General features: G+C 35.2%; 1 protein-coding gene across 7 annotated transcripts in view; it reads right to left on the bottom strand.

Moving 5' to 3' along the window:
• KCNT2 (potassium sodium-activated channel subfamily T member 2) overlaps positions 1-21,375 on the bottom strand; it is a 349,882-nt gene that overhangs the window by 107,313 nt on the left and 221,194 nt on the right. For 6 of the 7 annotated variants that reach the window (XM_034667169.1, XM_034667168.1, XM_034667171.1 and 3 more), the window contains exons 15-16: positions 2,274-2,423; positions 377-606 (exon numbers count right to left, since the gene is read on the bottom strand). In XM_034667169.1, coding sequence (XP_034523060.1) covers positions 377-606; positions 2,274-2,423 — 380 coding nt within the window. The remainder of the gene's footprint in view (positions 1-376; positions 607-2,273; positions 2,424-21,375) is intronic. The other variant, XM_034667172.1, reaches the window with a different exon arrangement.

Here is a 21,375-nt window from a genome sequence, read left to right as displayed (position 1 = left end):
AACTTTGTTCTGTATATTTAGTTACACCAAGTTACACCAATTAGTTTCTAAGTTTGACTTTGATATTTTAACAAACATTGAAAGATATTTATTATGCCTTTTAAAGAAAGAAACTAGGGCACCTGGGTGGCTCAGTCAGTTAAGCGTCTGCTTTTGGCTCAGGTCATGATCTCAGGGTCATGCACATATATATGCATAGGGCTCTCCACTCAGCAGGGTGTCTGCTTTTCCTTCTCCCTTTGTGATCTCTCTTGCTCTCACTCTCTCTCAAATAAATAAAATCTTTAAAAAAGAAAGAAAGAGAAACAAAGAAAGAGAAAGAAAGAGAGAAAGAAAGATAGAAACTAGTGATATTTTCAAATTTATTTATACTTACCCATGCTGGCAATTATGCTATGTACAGGTAATCGAGAAGGTCCATGATAAAATGACCTTGGTACATTGCTTCTTTTCTGCTGGTCTTGGTTTTTAAATGCTGAATTCTCTTCTTTGGTAATATTAATATAAAAACATATATCTGTAGCATTCATAATATATCGAGGACCTGGATTCAGCAAAATGTTTTTATTATCCTCCCTCCGAACACCAATCAAGCAGACGCCAAACCTTAATTTAAAAAAATAAATAAAAGTTTAAGAATTGTAATTCAGCAAAGCTCTTACATTTTTTGTTTGTTTTTAAGTTTGCATATGTAAGAAAATTAGTAAACTATTGTAAGGCAGAGGAAAATTAAAACTCCAAATTGGAGCATTTTAAAGCTTGAAAAGATCCTGAAAGTTCAAGACTCAAGACTCTCAAGACAAAAAAAAAAAAAGACTCTTGAGACCTTGAGACTCAAAACTTTCCTGTTTTCCAGGAAAAGAAACTATGTCCTTAGTGTGTAGTGAAATCAATTTAGTTGATTATGGCATATGTACTTTTTTTAAATAAAGAAGAATAGAAAAAAAGATAATGGAAAACATCAGGATGTGTATCATTAGTAAGGGTAAGAATTTATAATAAATTTTGTGTGTGTGCATATTTTGAGTCTCACCATAAATGTATATTTTCACTCGGTCAAAAAATATAAAAGCGTATTACTTTAGTCAAAAATGCTTTAAAGTCATTGGCCTAAAAGAAGAAGAAACTTACTCAGGGTCACATGAGAAAAAAATCAGGGTCCCTAAATTTCTTTTAGTTCTGTTTCTACCATATTTAGTTTATTCTGAATTTTAGAAAAAAAATTAATAGTCTGAATAGGTGCATAGCTTAATTGGGAGAAACATCAATCACTAAATGTAACAGATATCAAAAATTTCCTTTATACTATTTCAGGTTATGTTCCAAACACAAAATGTCCTGAATGTTTTTACTTCAATATGTCTTACAGTGTTACAAATAAATCGAGCCTAAAAATATTTTTTAAATATCAAAAGTATATGTATGGATAGAATCATATTGAGAATTATAGCGGAATACATTAAATATTACATTAGGGGAATATCCTAGATATATACAAACCTTAAAAATGTTATATCAATAATTATAAAACTGATAATTTTCCACTTTCATTATAAACATACATTTTTATTTCTTTAGTCAATAATTTTTCCCAAAAAGGAAAAATATTATGTTCCATGTTTGAATTAGAAGGTACTATTGTTTACTTTTTAACTTATTTCTCTGCCCAAAGCAAGTTTTTTTAAACGTCTAGATTTTATAAATGTTATTATGACTTTGCTGATTTTTAATCAGCACTTTAAAATCAGATCTCTAAAGAAGATTCATTTTTAAATATTTGTGAATTCTTAATGGATTATAATATTTTAAAGATGACTTAAAAGTTACTAAAGTCAATATTCCTACTAAATTATACTTTATACCTAACACTCTTTTTTTTTTTTTTTTTTTTNNTTTTTTAGATTTTATTTATTTATTCGACAGAGATAGAGACAGCCAGCAAGAGAGGGAACACAAGCAAGGGGAGTGGGAGAGGAAGAAGCAGGCTCATAGTGGAGGAGCCTGATGTGGGGCTCGATCCCATAACACCGGGATCACGCCCTGAGCCGAAGGCAGACGCTTAACCGCTGTGCCACCCAGGCGCCACTATACCTAACACTCTTAACTTGTAAAGACCCTACAGAGGCTCAGAGTTCAAATGTCTCAATAATTATGTTAAAAATTTCAGAATACTTGCAACTTGTGAGCACCAATATGGGCTATAGTTTAGAAAACTGTGTTTAAAGGGGATGATTGATTTATATTTTAAGTCCACTCTGGAAGCAGAAACATACTTTTTGTGTGCATGAAAAGAAGCATATGTAAAACTCTTTCCTTCATATTCAGCAAAAAATGTACTTTCTTCCAAAACAATGTGATACACTTCATTGCCAGAGCATCGACCGTACATCTTCTGCCACTGTTCTGGCGACTGCTGGCCTTCTCTGCAACAAAAGCACACACACATACACACACACAAAGAGGAAAACGCAGTGAATGCAGTTAAAAAGGCAGTTTTCATACGTAATTTGGTTTCCCTACAGGAAGAATCGGTGAGCACAGTTCAAAGAAGTCTATGTGTGGTGCTCTAAATGATGATATTATTTACAAATACTTACAAAGAATTACTACAGAAATTTTGACACTAACACCATATATGAATTTGACAGACGGCAGATCCCTAGGAAGTAGTAATCCAGTTAACGAAAGCATGTATCCTGACTGTGAACCAATAAGATAAAGCATTTCATTTTAATTTCTGTTTACGTATATCCTGTCATGCACTTCCTATACAGTACACTTGTTTTATAGTCTAAATAGTGTGGCCCACTTCATCTCATTTAGGATACCTGTTTGGCCCTGGTAGGTAACTGATTTGGCTTTGTATTTATAATTATAAATACACACATGTCAACTTATCAATTTGATTTCACAGAAAATATACTCTTAATTTCTGTCCATATCATAGCAATGGTTTTCTTCCACTTGTGTAGCAGTTAAGAAAAAATACCTCTTCATGATAAAAGGGTCTTCAAAGAGATCCCCAGAAGTATTTTTTAAAACAATGTAAGTTTATCACAGAAAGTAGAGTTTGTATTTTCTGCAATGTTCTGCTTGGTGGCCTTGGAAATAAATAAAAAAGTCAACCTATGAAAAATGCATTGTGAATATACAAGAGTTCTTCTTTCTCATTTTTTATAGTAAATTTCACTTTTTCTGAATAAAGCTTATGGAGTCTATAAATACAAGAAATGCATTTTAAAAAGGAAAGTGATAAATATATAAATATCAAAATATTTCATCATAATGTCAGTAGATTCTGAATGGATAAAAGCAGATAACAAATCATATCTATCATATTTAGGGTTTAAAAAACCATTTTAGGGGCACCTGGGTGGCACAGTCGTTAAGCGTCTGCCTTCGGCTCAGGGCGTGATCCCAGCATTCTGGGATCAAGCCCCACGTCAGGCTCCTCCACTGGGAGCCTGCTTCTTCCTCTCCCACTCCCCCTGCTTGTGTTCCCTCTCTTGCTGGCTGTCTCTCTCTGTCAAATAAATAAATAAAATCTTAAAAAAAATTTAAAATATGAGTTTTATATAAAGGATTATTAAAGATAATACATTTATTAATATTTTCAGAGTTAATAAATTTTAAAAAATCATATATTTTCCAGGTATGCTTAACTTTACTTCATTCTTTCTTAATTGCGGTTAAGAGTCAATTAAGAGTCAATAGCACATGGAGCGCCTGGGTGGCTTAGTTGGTTGAACTTTGAACATTGGACTCTTGATTTCAGCTGAGGTCATGATCTCAGGGTCATGATCTTGAGCCCTACCTTGAGCCCTGCTTCCAGCTCTGTGCTGGGGTATGGGGGGGGGGGCTTGAGATTCTCTCCCTCCCCCTCCCCCACTCATGCATATGTGCATGTGCACTCTCTCTCTAAAATAAATTTAAAAAACAAACAAAAAAAAGAGTCAAGGGCTTGGACCCTGAAGTCTGATCACCTGACCTGAATCTTAATTTTGCAACCTCGAGCTGTTAAGTAACTTCTGAGTGATTCTCTACCTCTTCTGTGAAAAATAGCACCAGCCTCACTGGGTTAGATAAAATGAAGTAATACAAATAAGTCACTTAGCAGTTGTTGGGACCACAGTAATCACTCAGTAAATGTTAGCTTCCACTATTTTGCTTTACACCTTCCTCATTGCTAAATTTTGGAGCCAATTTCAACATGTCTAGTCAACCTACACTAACACTCCTAAAACCTTTACTCATTTTTCTTTAATGTTACTATGTTTGTGGAAATAGGAAAATAAAATAAAACAGACCACTTCTGACTATTGACTGTGTCTGGAGATACCTAACTCCTACTTCCCAAGAATAATTTTTCCTGGTGGAGAAAACATTCCCTTTGGCAAACAAAAATAAAATTGTCTTTGTTATGCTCTATAGTCTTCTTGGCAAGATGATACTTGGCATAGATAGAATCCTTTTAAAGTGCTGGAAATGTAAGAGAAGATGACAGTAATTCATCAGGGTTTGTTTGAGATCCAAAAGGTAGCATGGAGTGAAATCACTGTCACACAGGGGTACTAAAAGCTATTCAAGAGAATCATAAATCTAAGTCCAGGGGCTGAAATGGGAATACAATGATGTAACTTGGAAGCGAACAGAAAAGGAGGATTAGACAAGGGCATTTCAGGTGATGATTCCCTAAATCATTTGCTTGTTCTCATGCTATTTTATGCTTCCACCTCCAGAAGACCTCTTTATATTCTTCAAATATCCCAAATAGGTAACCAAGAATCTTTAAATTCTGCTGATTGTAAATACACAAAATTTTCTCCTTTTAGCTCATGTTAATTGTTTGAGAAATGTAGGAAATTAGTAATGCCATTTAATACTAATGACTATGTCCAGTTCCCACTTATTAATCCCTACACGAAATATTCATCGAGCACTCATGCTGTGTCAGGGAGAGCTCCAGATTCAAAAAGTTATGGCAGTTAACAAACAAGACAAAAATGTTTTCTTGTTTGGAGGCTCTAGTGAAGGAAGACTGACAATAAAAGAAGCAAACTGTGTTATGTGTTAGGAGTGAGAAGTGATAGAAAAATCAAAGAGGGAAATAATTTTGGGGAGTGAAATGGAATGTAAATGTCATAGTTGAGGAAGGCATCACTGAGAGGTTGACATTTGAGTAAAAGTTTTCAAGAGTTGTAGAGGCAACCACATGGGTACCCAGGATAATATTGGTCCAGGCAGAAGTAGCCACGAGTACTTTCCTGAGGCAGAGGAATAACTGATATGGATAAGGAAAAGCAAGGAGGCCAGTTTAGCTGGAGTTGAGGGAGGAGAAAAAATGAGGCCAGAAAGGTAACAGGGAAGGGAGAGGGATCACATAGAGATTTATAAAGTCTACAATGACTCGGACCTGTACTTGGGATGATTTGGCAGCCACTGGAGGATTTCGAAGATGGGTGCAAAAGATTCTGACTTAAAGTTTACAAAAATGCCCCTAGGTTATGGTGCTGAGAAGAGATTAAAGAACGGTTAACGACCAATGAGGAGGTTACTGCAAAGATCCACGAGATGATAATAGTTTGGACCAGACTAGACTTGGTCCTGAATGGAGACCAGAAAGGATTTGCTAATGGAAGAGAAAAAAAGGATAAAAATCTTAAGTATCCATGTCCATCAGAAATATGGATGGATAGATAAATAAATGAATAAATAAATAAATAAGTCAATGAAATCCATACAGATAAGCACTACTGTTTATAAAACATCATGGAGAAATCTCAAATATAAAATGTTAAATAAAAGAAGTGATTTTGGATGTGTCATTGTAGCTAACTAGGTCCTAGAAAGAAAGAAGTCATTCAGAGATAGTATATGTAGGCTTCAGAAACATTTGGAATGTTTATGTTTTAAATCTGAAATGCTAGGTACATGAATGTTCATGATAATATCCTTATAACATGCTAATGTATGAAATATTTCTAATTGCATCACGAAAAACAAAAACAGGTCTAACTCAAAAAGAAATTTGTAATTCATGTTCATTGCAGCACTGTTTACATTAGGCAAAACAGGGAAACTGAAGTATTTGTAGATGGATGAATGAATAAAGAAAATGTGGTGTAAATATATATAATGAATTACCGTCTAGGTATAAAAAAGGAAATCCTGCCATTTGTGACAACATGGATGGACCCTGTAGATATTAGCTCAGTGAAATAAGTCAGACCAAGAAACATATCATACAATTTCATTTATATGTAGAATTTAAAAAAACAGAAACAAAAAATGAACTCAGAGATTTAGAGAACAGCCTAGTGGTTGCCAGAGGGGGAAGGTGGGGAGGTGGGTGAAATGGATGAAAGTGAGCAAAAAGTCCAAACTTTTAGTTGTAAAATAAGTAAGTCCTGGGAATATAAGGCACAGCATGGTAACTATAGTTAATAATACTGTGTTATATATTTGAAATCTACTAAGAGAGTAAATCTTAAAAGTTCTGCTTACAAGGAAAAAAATTATAAGTATGTGTGATGATGGATGGACTTATTGTCATGATCCTTTTTCTTTCTCTCTCTCTAAATATATACGTATATGTATATATACACATAATTCTATATAGAATTACTATAGTGTACACCTGAAACTAATGTAATGTTACATGCCAACTATATCTCAATTTTTAAAAAGGGCATTTATGGCCTATAGATGTGTAAAAAAGACTTGTCTTCAACTTACTATTCTACCTAAATTTTCTCTTAGTCTTATCTTACTTTATGTTTCTAGGCAGAATTAATTCAAGATTATTTTTGAATGGAGGAAAACAATCACATAAATAAAAAGATATTTCCAAACATCTTATATAAGAGAATTCTTTAATTCCACCATCTAAGTGGCTCTGAAACTCATCACTTGTCTCTTTCTCCATCAATTCTTACACTCTTAAAATAGTCCTAACCCATCTTCTTGCCTCCTTGCCTCCAGTATTGGCCATTACAAATCAATTTATGGTGCTGTCATAAGAGTAAATTTCAAAATCTCAAATCAGTTCATGTTATTTTTCTGTTGAAAATGTTTAAAGGACTTCCTCCTTCCATTTTAAAATGGTGAACCTCCTTATCATCATTACAAAGCCTTCCTGATCTATGCTGTGCCTGTCTTTCTAATTTCTTTTGTTACTTCTGTCTTCTTTCTCTTGTGTGCTCCAGCCATGAGCATTCCATAATTTACCCTGAACAAGAAACTCTTTCTTATCCTTTGGCCTTTTCACAATGTTGTTCCTTCTATCTCCTGCACTCTACTCATTCTTTGACCTACAGCTTACTCATTACTTTCTCAGCTTTGCAGGGCTGTACTTTTTTCATGATACTATAACTCTAAATTGTATTAATTACTCCTTAATGTCTTGCCTCCACCGTGAAATAAGCCACATGAGGAAAGGGATCATGTCTTGTTTACTGCTGTATTTTTGAGACCCTGACATCCAATCTGACACAGAGTAAGTGCTTAATAAATGTTCGGTTAAATGAACAAAGAAAAATCTAACAGTGTTCTTCATGCTTAATTATTAAAAGTTCAGCTTTCCTAATTATATAATACCTGTCTCCTTCACCAGAATCATTCTTCAGGTCTAACCAATTACTTTTCCTTTGATGAATTTCTCATTAGAATTAGAAAAAAAAAATCACTGAGTTCCTCAATCGCTAATGGACATGAAATAAATTTAACCTCAGCAGCAGTAAAAACACAAAAGATATTAGCGACAAAAAGAACAGAATGGAAAGCTTAGTGAAAATTACAAAAAGCCATTTAATGAAGATTTAAGATGCGTTTACACTAATCAAATGAACTTTTGGGGAAAATAACTGGCTTGTGCTTTTACTGTCAAACTCAAAGTATACTTCAACCTGTAAAATAGTACAGTCTAATTTATTTCATACCCTTTTAAGGCTGCTCTACCATTTTTACTGAAAACTCAATGGTAATCTGTCCTTCTTAGACAGGTTTATGTCTACCTTCATTTTCAAAATAATTGACAGCGCCAGCTGCTTATAAAGGTATTAGCAGAAAAAGAAAGAAAACAGTAATAGGAATATGAAAATTACATGGATTATGGAATATCAGCATATGCTTGATACTTGAAAGAACTCTTTGAGATGTCTTTTCCCCTGAATAAAGGGACATGCTATAGAATTCATGCACCCAAAACCATAGTCATGACAGCCTTGGAAAAACTTTCATGAGGCAACTTATAAGGACACAAAGCTTGTGTCTGAATTTCAAACACTACACAAATGTCTAAGTAAGAAAAAAAAATTTTTTATAAACGGAAGTGGAAGGAAAGATGGTTGCTTAAGAGAAAGGGAAAAAAATGTTTAGTCAAATAAATTACAAACCCCACATCAAAGTCTTCAAGAGCTTGTAGCCTTCAATCATGTCCTGTCAATTCCCCCATTTCTGTCACATAATAATGTATTGGGTGGGTACCTTTCTTTCAAATAATGTTCAGTTATTAAAAAGCTCAGTTCCACCCAATCTGAAACTCCAGTCTTACCATCTCAGGCTTATTCTGCCTGGGATATTGCTACTCTTCAAAGTAACTACCTGGCCATCACCATCGTCTATGAAGGGTTCTTATAGGCACATGTGAATACCCTTTATGGGGAGTGTGGAGTGAGCCTCGGTATATGATCACTGGTAAACAAGAAACTCTCTTCCACTTTCCCTCATCTTATTTTCCGGTGGTACATCTTGCAGTCTACTTCTTGAGTTTTCTTACATTGTGGCCAACACACTTAGATGGGGTACCAGAAATATGGCTCAAATCTTTTTAAGCTATCAATTGTGCTGTGGAAAACCCATGTGTGGGACTGAAGGATACTTTCTAGCTCTATCATTTTTCTCTAATTCTTTATTCCTCATGTTCAAATAATCACAGGAAACTATATAAGCAAATGTCTAACTAAGGAGCAAGATGCTAGTTCCCACTTCCTGCAGAAATTCCTATTGTCCATGAGTGACAGGTAATTCTTTTGTACTTTCACTCACGTTGCTGGGGTGGGTGCAAGAGCACTGTGCTACTCTATCCATTCCCCTCTCTGATCTTCTTTACGGAAAGGTGAGGAGAATAGACAATGGGATACTTGACTCTTCCTTGTCCTCAATTTTGAGTTATAGTTATCAATTCTGAGACATGAAAAGTCCCTCTCAATTTAATAAGCATTAGTTTAAAAAAAGTACGTTTGTTCTATTCTGTTTATTTTTCCCAAGTTAGAAATATCATTTGTTCCAGTTAACTTCCTGATGGTGCATAAATCAATTTTGACAACTGAACTTATTTTTCTTTTAAATGCAAGTATCACATTCCTCATTAATCTATGATTACACCTTCAAGGAAAATGGGTATTTATTGCCAGAAAGCAAATTGACTCAGATACCAACTTGCTGTGCTTCAACATGACCAACAGAGTGGATGGAGGACTAGTGAGTAAGTACTTGGGTCTTTGTAGAAATGTATTTTAATACAGGCCTCTGAATACAGTAAAAGAAACTTATGTAATTTTGTTTTTTAAAAGTTTCCCCACATCAAATTTTCACAAAAGAAAGGGAAAAAAAGGATTTAACTGGAATTTCTTGTTCCAGATACAATAAGTTGAAATTGTGTTATTGAATTGTATTACGGTACTCTGCTCAGTAATATAGTTTGCATTAAAAAAACGAAAGAAGGGGAGCCTGGGTAGCTCGGTTGAGCCGCCAACTTGCTTTTGGCTCAGGTCAAGATAAGAATGAGCTCCACGTTGGGCTCCATGTTCAGCGGGGAATCTGCTTGACATTCTCTCCCTCTGCCTCTCCGCCCCCGTGTGCATGCATGCACTCTCTCTCTCACTCTCAAATAAATAAATAAATAAATAAATAAATAAATAAATCTTCAAAAAAGTGTTCTGAAAACAAAACAAAACAACACCAACAACCAAATACAAACAAAAGCAGCATAAAACCTTGTTCTACTGGCAAATTCCTATTTTTTATAAAGATGTATGGCATTTTGTTTTTGGGGATTTTTTCTGAAAACTCATACTAGTCACTTCTAGAAAATAAAATTTGATTTTACTTTTATATTGTCTATATGCATACAAGGATGCCACCAAACTATAGGTAAACTCAAGAATAAGCATGGTATTATGAAGCACTGCCTTCAAGGTTATAAAATTAATCATTAGTAGGATACCACCTCTTTCACAATATTATGTTTGTTGTCTTAAACGCCTCTGCATTGTAATCATTGGATTTAGTTTTGCTGGTATATTTTGTTCTCTTCAATCCTGAATAATGTAGATAAATATACAGTAAATGATCAGTTTCAGATTCACCAAAATTGACAGAGATTACCAAATTAGTTGTTCTTATACACTTATTTTGGTTATCAAACTAAATTATTTTCACATCAGTGAGAATAAAGAGCACCTTGCCACAGGGATTTTTTATATAAAATCCATTCTTTGCTATGTAATAAAAGACTTTACATATATCTAGGTGGAAATTTTTGCCTTAGGAAAAGAATGTCATTTAGATTCATACTTGAAATGTTAAATAAAATAAAATTTCCTTATTGATGCTTCATTTTAAAGAAGATTAGTTTTTGTTTTTGTTTTTGTTTTTTAAGATTTGATTTATTTGACAGAGAGAGACATAGTGAGAGAGGGAACACAAGCAGGGGAAGTGGGAGAAGGAGAAACAGGCTTCCGGCTGAGTAGGGAGCCTGATGAGGGGCTCTATTCCAGGACCCTGGGATCATGCCCTGAGCAGAAGGCAGACGCTTAACAACTGAGCCACTCAGGTGTCCCAAGATTAGGTATTTACTACTTCATTATATTGATTAAAAGTAGATTTAAAACTCAAAGGCTTAAATCTAATTAAAATTAATACACTTTATTTAATTCTATACACTTGTATTTCCCCAATTTAATATCTGCTTGGTTGCATATAGTTGTTTATATTCTTTAAATGGTGCTTTTCTGCAAACACACATGAATTGCATTAATTCATAATGGTCCCGAACTGTTACATTACTTAAATATCAAATTATTTAAATGATATTACAATCTTGCCTTTACTATTAATGTCAGGAATCTACAGTTAACATTGTAGGCCAAAGAAAAGATTTTGACAAATTGTAGGCTGTGTCACTGGAAACATAATTGTAATTCATGGGGGAGAGAGTATATTAGAGTATACAGAAGCTTGCAAAACAGGGGAGTTTCAAAAGAAACAGCTAACACACAACTCTGATGAACATTTATTCTTGCTAGTCTGCAGACAGAACCGACATACAAGTATGGGTATCTTATCTAAGAAGGAAAGTATTCAAGATCTCTAAATAGAAAAATTAATAAAACACAAGATTATGATGCTTCAGTCTACTAGGAAGAGGCTTACGCATTCCCACTCATCATACATCAAAACAGAAATCTGAGTTCTAAGATTAAATCAAGATAGTGTATGTTAATCAATTTTCTACCGCTAGATGGAACTGGAAAGCTATTTGCCATTCTCAGGACAGGAAAAAATTGTTGTGGTGGAGAAAACAGAAAAATACCATATAGCTTTCAAACATTATTAATAGTGAACTTAAACAAGGAACACTCTTTTGAAAGGAATCTATGTCATGAAGAAATGAAATAGAGCTCAACTGTTAAATCTGAAAGACTGTATATACTTGAAGGTGGCCAAAATTCATTATCTTTGAAGTTAGTCTTTCAAAAACTCCAATGTAATTTTCCAAAGTGCTCACTTAATTCAAGAACCTGCCTAATTATCACACACTAAAAAACTGTAAAGATTTTTCATCTACTTTTTTTTTTTAAGATTTATTTATTTGCGAGTGAGAGTGAAACAGAGATGGGGGGGTGGCGGAGGAGGGCGGTGAAGGGGCAGCAGGAGAGGGAGAGAGAATCTCAAGCAGATTCTGTGCTCAGTGTGGAGCCTGATGCAGGGGTTTGATCCCACAGCCCCAAGACCCTGGGATCATGACCTGAGCTGAAACCAAGAGTGGGCTGCTTAACCAACTGCATCTCCCAGGTGACCCAAGATTTTCATCTGCTTTTTAAACTGTCAGGTGAAAAAGTAAATTCCTCTGTCATCATAAGCATCATTCTCAGCTCTTTAACTCCACTATCAAGTAAATCACAGCCTGCTGATTTTAAACTGTTCTCCTTCAGCATTAATAAAAATTCATAACAAAAATATAGTCACCCCTTTCTCTCTTACTGAAGACCATACGTTTAGCTTTGGTTCAAGTGCTTTGTGCCCTTGTACATTCATATAGCACCACTATATCCATCCCTTTAGTTTAGAACACCACTGTGAATTTCCCAGGAAAGTTATATACCATAAATATTAATATTTTGGAATATAGGAGCTTTAGAAGCTCCTATTTTGTTATTTACATTTTATCATTTGAATATTTTTTTGCCCATTTAAAATTATTTGTAACTAGATTTGTTTACTGTCTGTCCATGTTGTCATTCGATTTATTCTCAAGGTATGCAAGCTAATCTTACCATAGACAAAAGGTTTTTAACTAATAAATCTACGAGGTGAAATTTACAGTATGTTTACATATTCTTTTCTTTTTGGTAATAGCCATTGTAACCGATGTGAGGTGGTAATCTCATTGTGGTTTATTTTTTTTTCCTTGATGATTAGTGATGGTGAGCACCCTTTCATACCTGTTGACCACCTATATGTCTTCTTTGAAAAATATCTATTCAGATCCTCTGCTAATATTTTAATCAGGTTTCTTTTTTCTTTTCTTTTCTTTTCTTTTCTTTTCTTTTCTTTTCTTTTCTTTCTTTCTTACTCTTTCTTTCTTTCTGTTGTTGAGTTGTAGGAATTTACTGAATTTTATTAAATTTTAATTTCAGCACTCTGTCAATTTCAAAAGGTCTTTTTTACTTTCTATTTCTCCACCATAACTTCTGTTCTTCCTAAATCTAGAATAATAATTATAATAATTTAAGCTATTCTAGATTTGTGTATTTGTTTATGGCTTTTTTCTTATTATTAAAGAGAAGATCCTCCAGAAATATAAGAATCTAAGTTAAAAATTCTGAAAATTTAAAATTCTACAAATAAAAAAATTTCAGCATTTTATTCCTTTGAACAGCCATCATCACCCTTTTATAATTCTTCAATGTTCTTCTATACTATTATTTATACCTCTCTATTTATCAAAAATACATTTAAAGTATTTACTCATTTACTGAGGCTCTCCTTGCCTCAAAAAATATATTTAATTCTATTTTCAAATATGCGTTCTTGTTTTTTTTTCTAGTGAGTATAAAACCAACCTTCCCTATAGATCCAAAAAAATTCCAGTGAGAATAGAGATAGTTGTTTCCACCTGGCTGGATTTATTTCCCTCATTTCATGCTGCATACTGATAGTCAGCAAATGGCAAGAGCAATATTTCAAAATTCTGAGTATGAGATATTAGTATATTAAATGGATTCCTTTGTCCGTAAATGTTTTGTTAAGTGGCAGGTTACACCGGTGAGTAAGAAGGGATCACATTATTTTGTCTGGAGCCATCAAATGCCCAATTACAGAATTTTGAACCCCAACTCCAAACTATCTACTAGCATACAATTCAGACATTTTCTTCTAATTTGTTTAGGAAAAATCTGATTTTTCCCAGTAGTAAATGTCTGACTAAACTTAACTGCAGGGGGATGGTACTATGGTAGATGGAACAGGGTTAACTTGTTTGGTATTCAGAAATTCAATTAAAATTTGACTCCTTTTTCTAGAAATCTTGCACCCCAGAGCTTCACTGGGGGATGCCATTTTGTCCTGCTGCATCACCCTCTAGGCATCCTGGGGCCGGGGGGGGGGGAGGTGTCAACAGAAAACACTCCTTTTTCCATCTCCCAGAAATTGATTGAAATCTCTTATGCCTTTCACTTCTTCTTTATTAATGAAAGCTTATCATTTTTTATTTCTCTGTCATCATTTCAACAGTCTCATGAGAGAGAGAGCAGATGAAGGCATATGGTTCATAAACTAGTTTGAGGCAAGGGCTCAGTGAATCATCTTTAGTGCCTTCTTTACTTCATTTATTTAACTAATATTTATTGAGCATCCATGCTGTTAAGGTATGAGTATAACATGTTTTCTACCTTGAATGAAATTACAGCTTACTGCAGGAAAAAATAAATACATTAAAAACAAAACAAAACAAGACATAGGGGCGCCTGGGTGGCTCAGTTGGTTAAACATCCAACTCTTGGATTCAGCTCAGGTCATGATCTTGGGGTTGTGAGATTGAGCCCCATGTTGGGGCTGAGCATGGAGTCTGCCTCAGATTCTCTCTTCCTCTCTATCCCCCCACTCCTCCCCCCACTTGCACACACACTCTCTCTCTAAAATAAATAAATAAAATCTTTAAAAAAAATACATACTCTGGCAGAATATATTAAAATTCTATACAAGTTCATAGAAATGAAAAATCACATTAAATTGGGGAGTTTAAAAATTTTCATGAGGAGCTAGAATTTTTGATTTAGCAAAATCCTCTGGAAAGCCAGAAGAAATGAATTCAAGGCAATGGGAACAACATTTTTAAAAAGATGTAGAAAGTGGAAACCACAAAGTATATTTAGGATCATGCTATTTGGAGGACACGATATATATAAGAGAATCATGGAAGATGAGGACATAAAAATAAATTATGGCTAGAGTGTAGAGGGCCCTAAATTAAATGGACATATTTGAATCTAATTTGAAAATGAACGATGAGCTATTTAAGTCTTTTCAAACAGAGGATTGCCAGATGAGAGCAATATCCAGATTTCTCAAACTGTGTTTAATAAAATACTATTCCAATTGATCTTTTAATAGGTGTGCTTAGGAAAACATTTCTCAGGTTTTAGATACACCAAATAAAATGCACTTGCATGGAGATTTTCAGGACACCTAACTTATATAAAAGAAAATTAAAGTAACCTTCAGAGGTGCATCATTTCCCTCTCTTGTGATCACCTCCATTCAGACCTCCAGTCTTGTAGTCCTTTTCAAAAATGCTTTGTCATGGGAGAAATGGAAAAAGCACCATTGGGGTATACAGACAACACCATCTTTCTCTATTTCCAAGGTCAAAGAAGCCTCTTCTGCTTGATAGTGGAAACAATTATAACTTATAGATGTGTTCCAATAAAACCCATGGTGTCCTCCAACTCCACAGCTGTTATAGATGAATTTTTCTCACCCCCTAAATCATATGGTGAAGTCCTAACCCCTAGCACTTCAGAATGTGACTGTATTTGGAGACAGAGACTTTTAAAAAGTGATAAGTTGGGGGCATCTGGGTGGCTCAGTTGGGGGAACATCTGACTCTTGGTTTTGGCTCAGGTCATGATCTCAGGGTTGTGAGATCAAGCCCCACATTGGGTTCCATGCTCAGCACAGAGTCTGCTCCTCCTGATTCTCTTCCCCCCCCCTTCCTTCTCTCTCTCAAATGAATAAATGAATCTTAAAAAAAAATAAAGTGAAGTTGAAACAAGGCTGTTAGTGTGAGCCCTAGAGCAATCTTGTGTCTTCATAAGAGACAGGAGAGACATAGGAAAGATCTTGGGAGGACACAAGGAGAAGATGGCCATCTGCAAGCTAGGACAGAGGCCTCAGGAGAAAACAAACCTGCCAGTACCTTGACACTGGACTTCCAACCCCCAGGACTGTAAGAAATTAAATTGCTGTTATTTAAGCCACCCAGTGTCTTTGTTATGGCAGCCCTAGCAAACTAATCTAATGGCCAGGAAAAGGCAAGCACATTAAAGCAGGGTAGTTTGATGTGGGAGATTTTAGAAGAAAAAGTGAGAATTATTGTGTAGTTTATTGATGCAGTGAAATTCATACTCCATAGTGGAAAAGCAGAGAAGGATATGGGGAGGAAATATGTCAAAGCCCTTTCTATGACCTTCCTTTTTTTTCTGGAAGTCTGAGCAGCAGTAAGTTACCAGGTTGCTAATGGTATGAGGCCTTAGGGATGGGAAAGAGATTTGAGGTATGGTGGTGGTGAGGGGCGGGGGGAAGCCTGTTGATATTCTCTCTTGAAAGCACTGAAAAGCATATACATCTATTAATGGAAATAGAGGCTAAGATTTAAGAAAGTTTTATCAAATAAAGTTCAAGATTTATACTCCAAGTGATAATTACTTGAAATGGAGAAATCAAGCATTAGAACTGAAAAAAAAAAATGTTTTACTCTAAAGGAAAACCAAGTGCCTCTCATCCTCGTGGACACTCAATTTTTACTTTACTTTCCTATGGGAAGACAGTGACTGGATTAGACCTGCCAGATGACACAATGTAATCTTCTGTCACAGTTTTGGAATGGGAAACTTCCAAGAGAACTTAATGGTAATTCACTTGAGCTTGCCCCGCCACCCCACACATATTTTTTCCCCATTTTCCTTTCTTTCAGTCAAGGGGGTAATTATGATATGTTACATTTTTTTAGAGAGAGCGCACAAGTTCATAGGGGAAGGGGAGACTCTGCCCTGAGCATAGAACCCCACACAGGGCTCCATCTCATGACCCTGACATCATGACTTGAGCTGAAACAAAGAGTCCAGCGCTTAACCCACTGCACCACCCAGGTGCCCCTAATCTCTGTTACTTTTAAGAAACTTTCTCCTCCTTTCTCAAGGCAACTGATTCCCTGGGTCCTCTGTGACCAGCTCAGTATTATAAAGGAAAAAAACTCTCCAACCTTTCTCATCTCTACCTCTGCCCCTGCTTCCCTCCCTCGTTTCGGTCCTTTTTCTGGAGATGGTAAAAGATATTCAATTTTCCTTTTTCCTCATCACGTGTTTAAAATAGGGACTCCCTGGATGCTGGAGTATAATAGACAAGGGAAGTCTCATGGTTAATTTTCATCTGAGGTCAGAGAAACAATGAAGGCTTCAGCACGGTCTAGCGCAGATCCCTGTAGTTCTGCATAGATTCAAAGGTACCACAAAATGAGGGCGCCTGACTGGCTCAGGCGATAGAGCATGTGACTATTGATCTTACGGTAGTGAGTTCCAGCCCCACACCCTGGGGTGTAGAACTTACTTCAAAAAAAAAAAAAAAAGATATAACAAAATATTGCCCTAGCTTGCTCTTTGTTTTCTCCAGATATACTTTTTTCCCGACAATTTTGTTTGGAGAATTCCTCCAGTCAAAATACTATTTAAAATACTTATATCACTCCCAAATAAAGCTGACTGAAATGTTTAAAAATAAATATTTAATTCCTGAGGCTTTCCTTGTCTTTCACTACCCTGGCATCTGGAAGAGTGCTGGTCAGTTATTTTGTAAGATGTTCTCAATATTGGTATGTCTAGGTATTCCCTCATAATCAGAAAATATTGGCAAGAATACCAAATAAATTATGTCATGTACTTCTTTTTTTTTTGTCATGTACTTCTTGGCACATTATAGGGATTACATGATGTTGACATCTCTTTTTATTGGTGATGTTTACCTTGGTCTCTTGATTAAGATCTGTGTCTGTCAGGTTACTACACTAGAAAATTATAATTTTCCTTTCATAGTTATTAAATAGCACGGACAGATATGTTGAGACCACACAATGATCCTGGCTCTCCATAAACATTCACCATCTAATACTAGCACCCCTTGGAGGATCGTGTCTACAACAATTGTTTGCCTAATGATGACTTCCTATTTCTCTCTTTCCTTCCACATTTATTAGTTGGAATTCTTTGGTAAGAAAGAGCTATTCTTCTTCCCCACTTATTTATTTATTCATTGTTTACTTACATTAGTGTATTTACTGGATTTTATGGGTTAAAATAGAATGTTATCATTATTTATTTTGTTTCTAAAATTGTCCCATCTTAGCTTGTTAGGAACTCCTTTAGGTTATTTCTTGTGTCATTTTGACAAACCCCCACACTCTTCAGAGCAACTCCTTACATTCTGGCAGCACCAGACTTTTCCAGACTCTCATATATTTCCTGCCTGCATCCTGGATTCACCCAGTACCCCAAGAAGCCCTGGATGTTTTTATTAGGGAACATGTTTAGTAACCAAGACGTGAGCGTTAACTGTGCTACGTGCTACGGAGCTGTCATTGCTCTCTCAGTAAACGAGCTAGGAATTATATTTGTATATATTCACAGGCCCATACAGACACAGGTCTAAATTTCCGTGTCTATCTTTGATACATGTGCATTAAAAGTCATGAGTTTATACTAATTTCCAATCTTAACCCACAGGAACTGCCACCGATTGGAGGTGGCTTAGGAGAAATAACAACTAAATGCAACGCAGGATCTTGGAGAAGATCCTGGAACAGAAAAGGGATGTTAATGGTAAAACTGGTCAAATTCATTTAGGTCAATAATTTAGTCAATTGTATTGTACTAATGTTAATTTGTCATTTTGTTAACTGCACTATGATACTGTAAGATGAAAACATTAAGGGAAGTTTATATGGGAAGGGTATGTAGGAACTCTCTGTATTATTTTTGTAACTTTTCTGTGAGTCTAAATCTGGTTCAAATAAAAAGACTAAAAAATAAGCCATTAAAAATGTAACATGTTATCCAGCATTTCCCAATCTTACTTGAGTACATAATTTTACTTCTCAGGAAAATTATGAACTTCCATCCAAAAGCATTATTAATTGTGCTTTGGAACACAAATTTGGCCATGATATGAAGTAATAGAACCACTATTTATATACCACACACAAAAATTAATTACAGTGCATTTTGGCTTAATGTGTTTCTACTATGGTTGAAGATTTCCCAAAACTATTAAGCAATCTCTAGTGAAATAGTTATTTGAGAAAGCCTAAACTTCACTTAAATCTAAATGTACACAATTATAATGCTCATGACAGAAATTTGAACAAGACTATCTATCTACAATTTTACAAACATTTTGCATGTGGTTAGAGGTATGATAAAATTTTGCAAGCTAAGGAAATAACCACAAATGAAGGTGTTCTTCTATTTTAAAAGAGACCAATTACATTGAAAAAAACAGACAAAACTTAATAGTGTTTAATTTTCATTTTACAAAAAGCATTGCAGCAATCCCCAAATCTGCAGTTTCCAGATCTCATTGATGAAAATAACACACACGCCCTGGTAACTTAATGAAGGGCTTCTTATGAAATAACCTTCCCTAAGGAGCATATCTACAAAATTGCAACTTTTTGAAATTGATTTTACTAAAATAGGAAAGCAACTTTGCTTCCCCCTTACTTCTAATATGTATTTATGTAATGTAGCATTGGAATTCTTACATCTTTTCACCCATTCAAAATACTTAATATACATATTTATATAATATACGAATTGATTTCTATTTAAAGCTTTCTTTTTTGTGGCCATGTAAATCAAAAGAAAATTATTGCAATATATTGTAATAATGTATTATGAAATCTGAATCTTCCTGCAACTGTTATCTGCTTACATTTATATAGCTAACCATTTTCTCTGATATGTCTTTTTTATCTTTATGTCTTCTGCTACACTTTAAAGTAATTTAACTGCATTTAATAATTTTCTTGTTTAAATTATTTTTTATAATGCATTTCTTCCAAACACACTTTGAGAAGGTCACTAAAAACTGATGTCTTTTTTTTTTTTTAAGATTTCATTTATTTATTTGTCAGAGAGAGAGAGAGAGAGAGCTTGAGCACAAGCAGGGGGAGCGGCAGGCAGAGGGAGAAGCAGGCGCCCCGCTGAGAAAGGAGCCCGATGTGGGACTTGATTCCAGGACCCTGAGATCATGACCTGAGCCGAAGGCAGACACTCAACCAACTGAACCACCCAGGCATCCCCAAACTTGTACCTTTTAAGAAGACAAAATAGTTTCATACCTCCTATAACTCTACTTGACTTTCTTCTATGAAATCTTCCATGACTGAATAATATATTGCTTGCGAATAAAATCCCTGACATTTACATACTTGAGTCATCTTTTTCAAAATGTATTTAATCCTAATTTCTGTAATACTTAAAACAGTGATTCAAAAGATTGGCCATAGTGAGAAATACACCTTCACTGTTTATTGCTTCGAAGCATTCTGATATATATTTGTTCATTCATGTCATTCTTTGTTCCAAAAAATATCCAAATAAAGTTATGAACATATTCTAATTTAAATATAAAACACATGTGCATGGCCTGAGTCTTTTTCTTCTCCATCACAAATACATACATGGTTCTGGGTGTCCTGCTTTGTCTTTAAAGCATCTCTCCTGCTACCCTCAAACTGTCTCTGACACCAAATTTAAAAAATGATTTTTGATGCATATAAAATCTGACTCACTTGATACACATAAATAGAGCCAATGAGAGAACTAAAGAGTACCTACTTACTATGGTCTGGCATGGCTGTACATAATCCTCAAAATAATCCTGCGAAGTGATTTCATCCAGTTTCATGGTTTAATGTCCGTATACTGATTACAGCCAAATTTCTATCATCAGTGTAGGTAAGCTCCAGACTGTATATTAAACACAATTTTGGGAGTCTAACAAGTATCTTAAGTTATGTCTAAAATAAAAATCCTGATCTTCCCTGGTCTTATTCATTGTGGTACATCACAATTATATTTTTCTGGTTGCTCAGTCCAAAACTTTGCAGTCATGCTAGACTCTTCTTCTGTTCCACCCCACATCTAATCAACAATTCCTGACAAGACCTTCAAAATACATCTAGAATCTAAGCACTTTTTTTAAAAATTTCATTTATTTATTTGAGAGAGAGTGAGAAAGAGCACAAACAGTGTGAAGGGCAGAAGGAGAAGCAGACTCCCTGCTAAGCAGGGATCCTGATGCAGGCCTAGATCCTGGCACCCTGGGACCATGACCTGAGCCAAAGGCAGACACTCAACCAACTGAGCCACTCAGGCATCCAAATCTTAGCACATCTAATCACTTCCATACTTGTGCCCTTGACAATACAAGGTTTAACTTCTGTGGTTTAAATTAGTCCCATGATCTCTTAATTGCTTTTGCTCAACCAAGAAGCCAATGTGTTTGTTTCTCTTATTCAAATTTTATCACTCTTCTGTTCAGAATCTTTTTTCATTTGAGAGTGATGGGCACCACCCTTATCATGACCTAGGAGACCATTGTTTCCCTGTCAGATCTCAGCTTTTACTACCTTTCTCATCCCTCCCTTCTAGCTACACTGGCCCACTTGCTGTTTCTCAGATCATCAGATATGCGTCTATCTGAGATATATTTTACATATTTATTTTTGATCTGTCTCCCCAGTTGGAATAAAAGCTTCATGACAGCTGGAATTTTTCTATTGGTTTCCTTCTTGAAACCACAACACCTGGAATGGTT

The sequence above is a fragment of the Ailuropoda melanoleuca genome, chromosome 8 (genome assembly GCF_002007445.2).
Source record: "Ailuropoda melanoleuca isolate Jingjing chromosome 8, ASM200744v2, whole genome shotgun sequence".
In the NCBI taxonomy this organism is placed as follows: Eukaryota; Metazoa; Chordata; class Mammalia; order Carnivora; family Ursidae; genus Ailuropoda; species Ailuropoda melanoleuca.
This window is presented reverse-complemented; position numbering and strand designations above follow the sequence as displayed.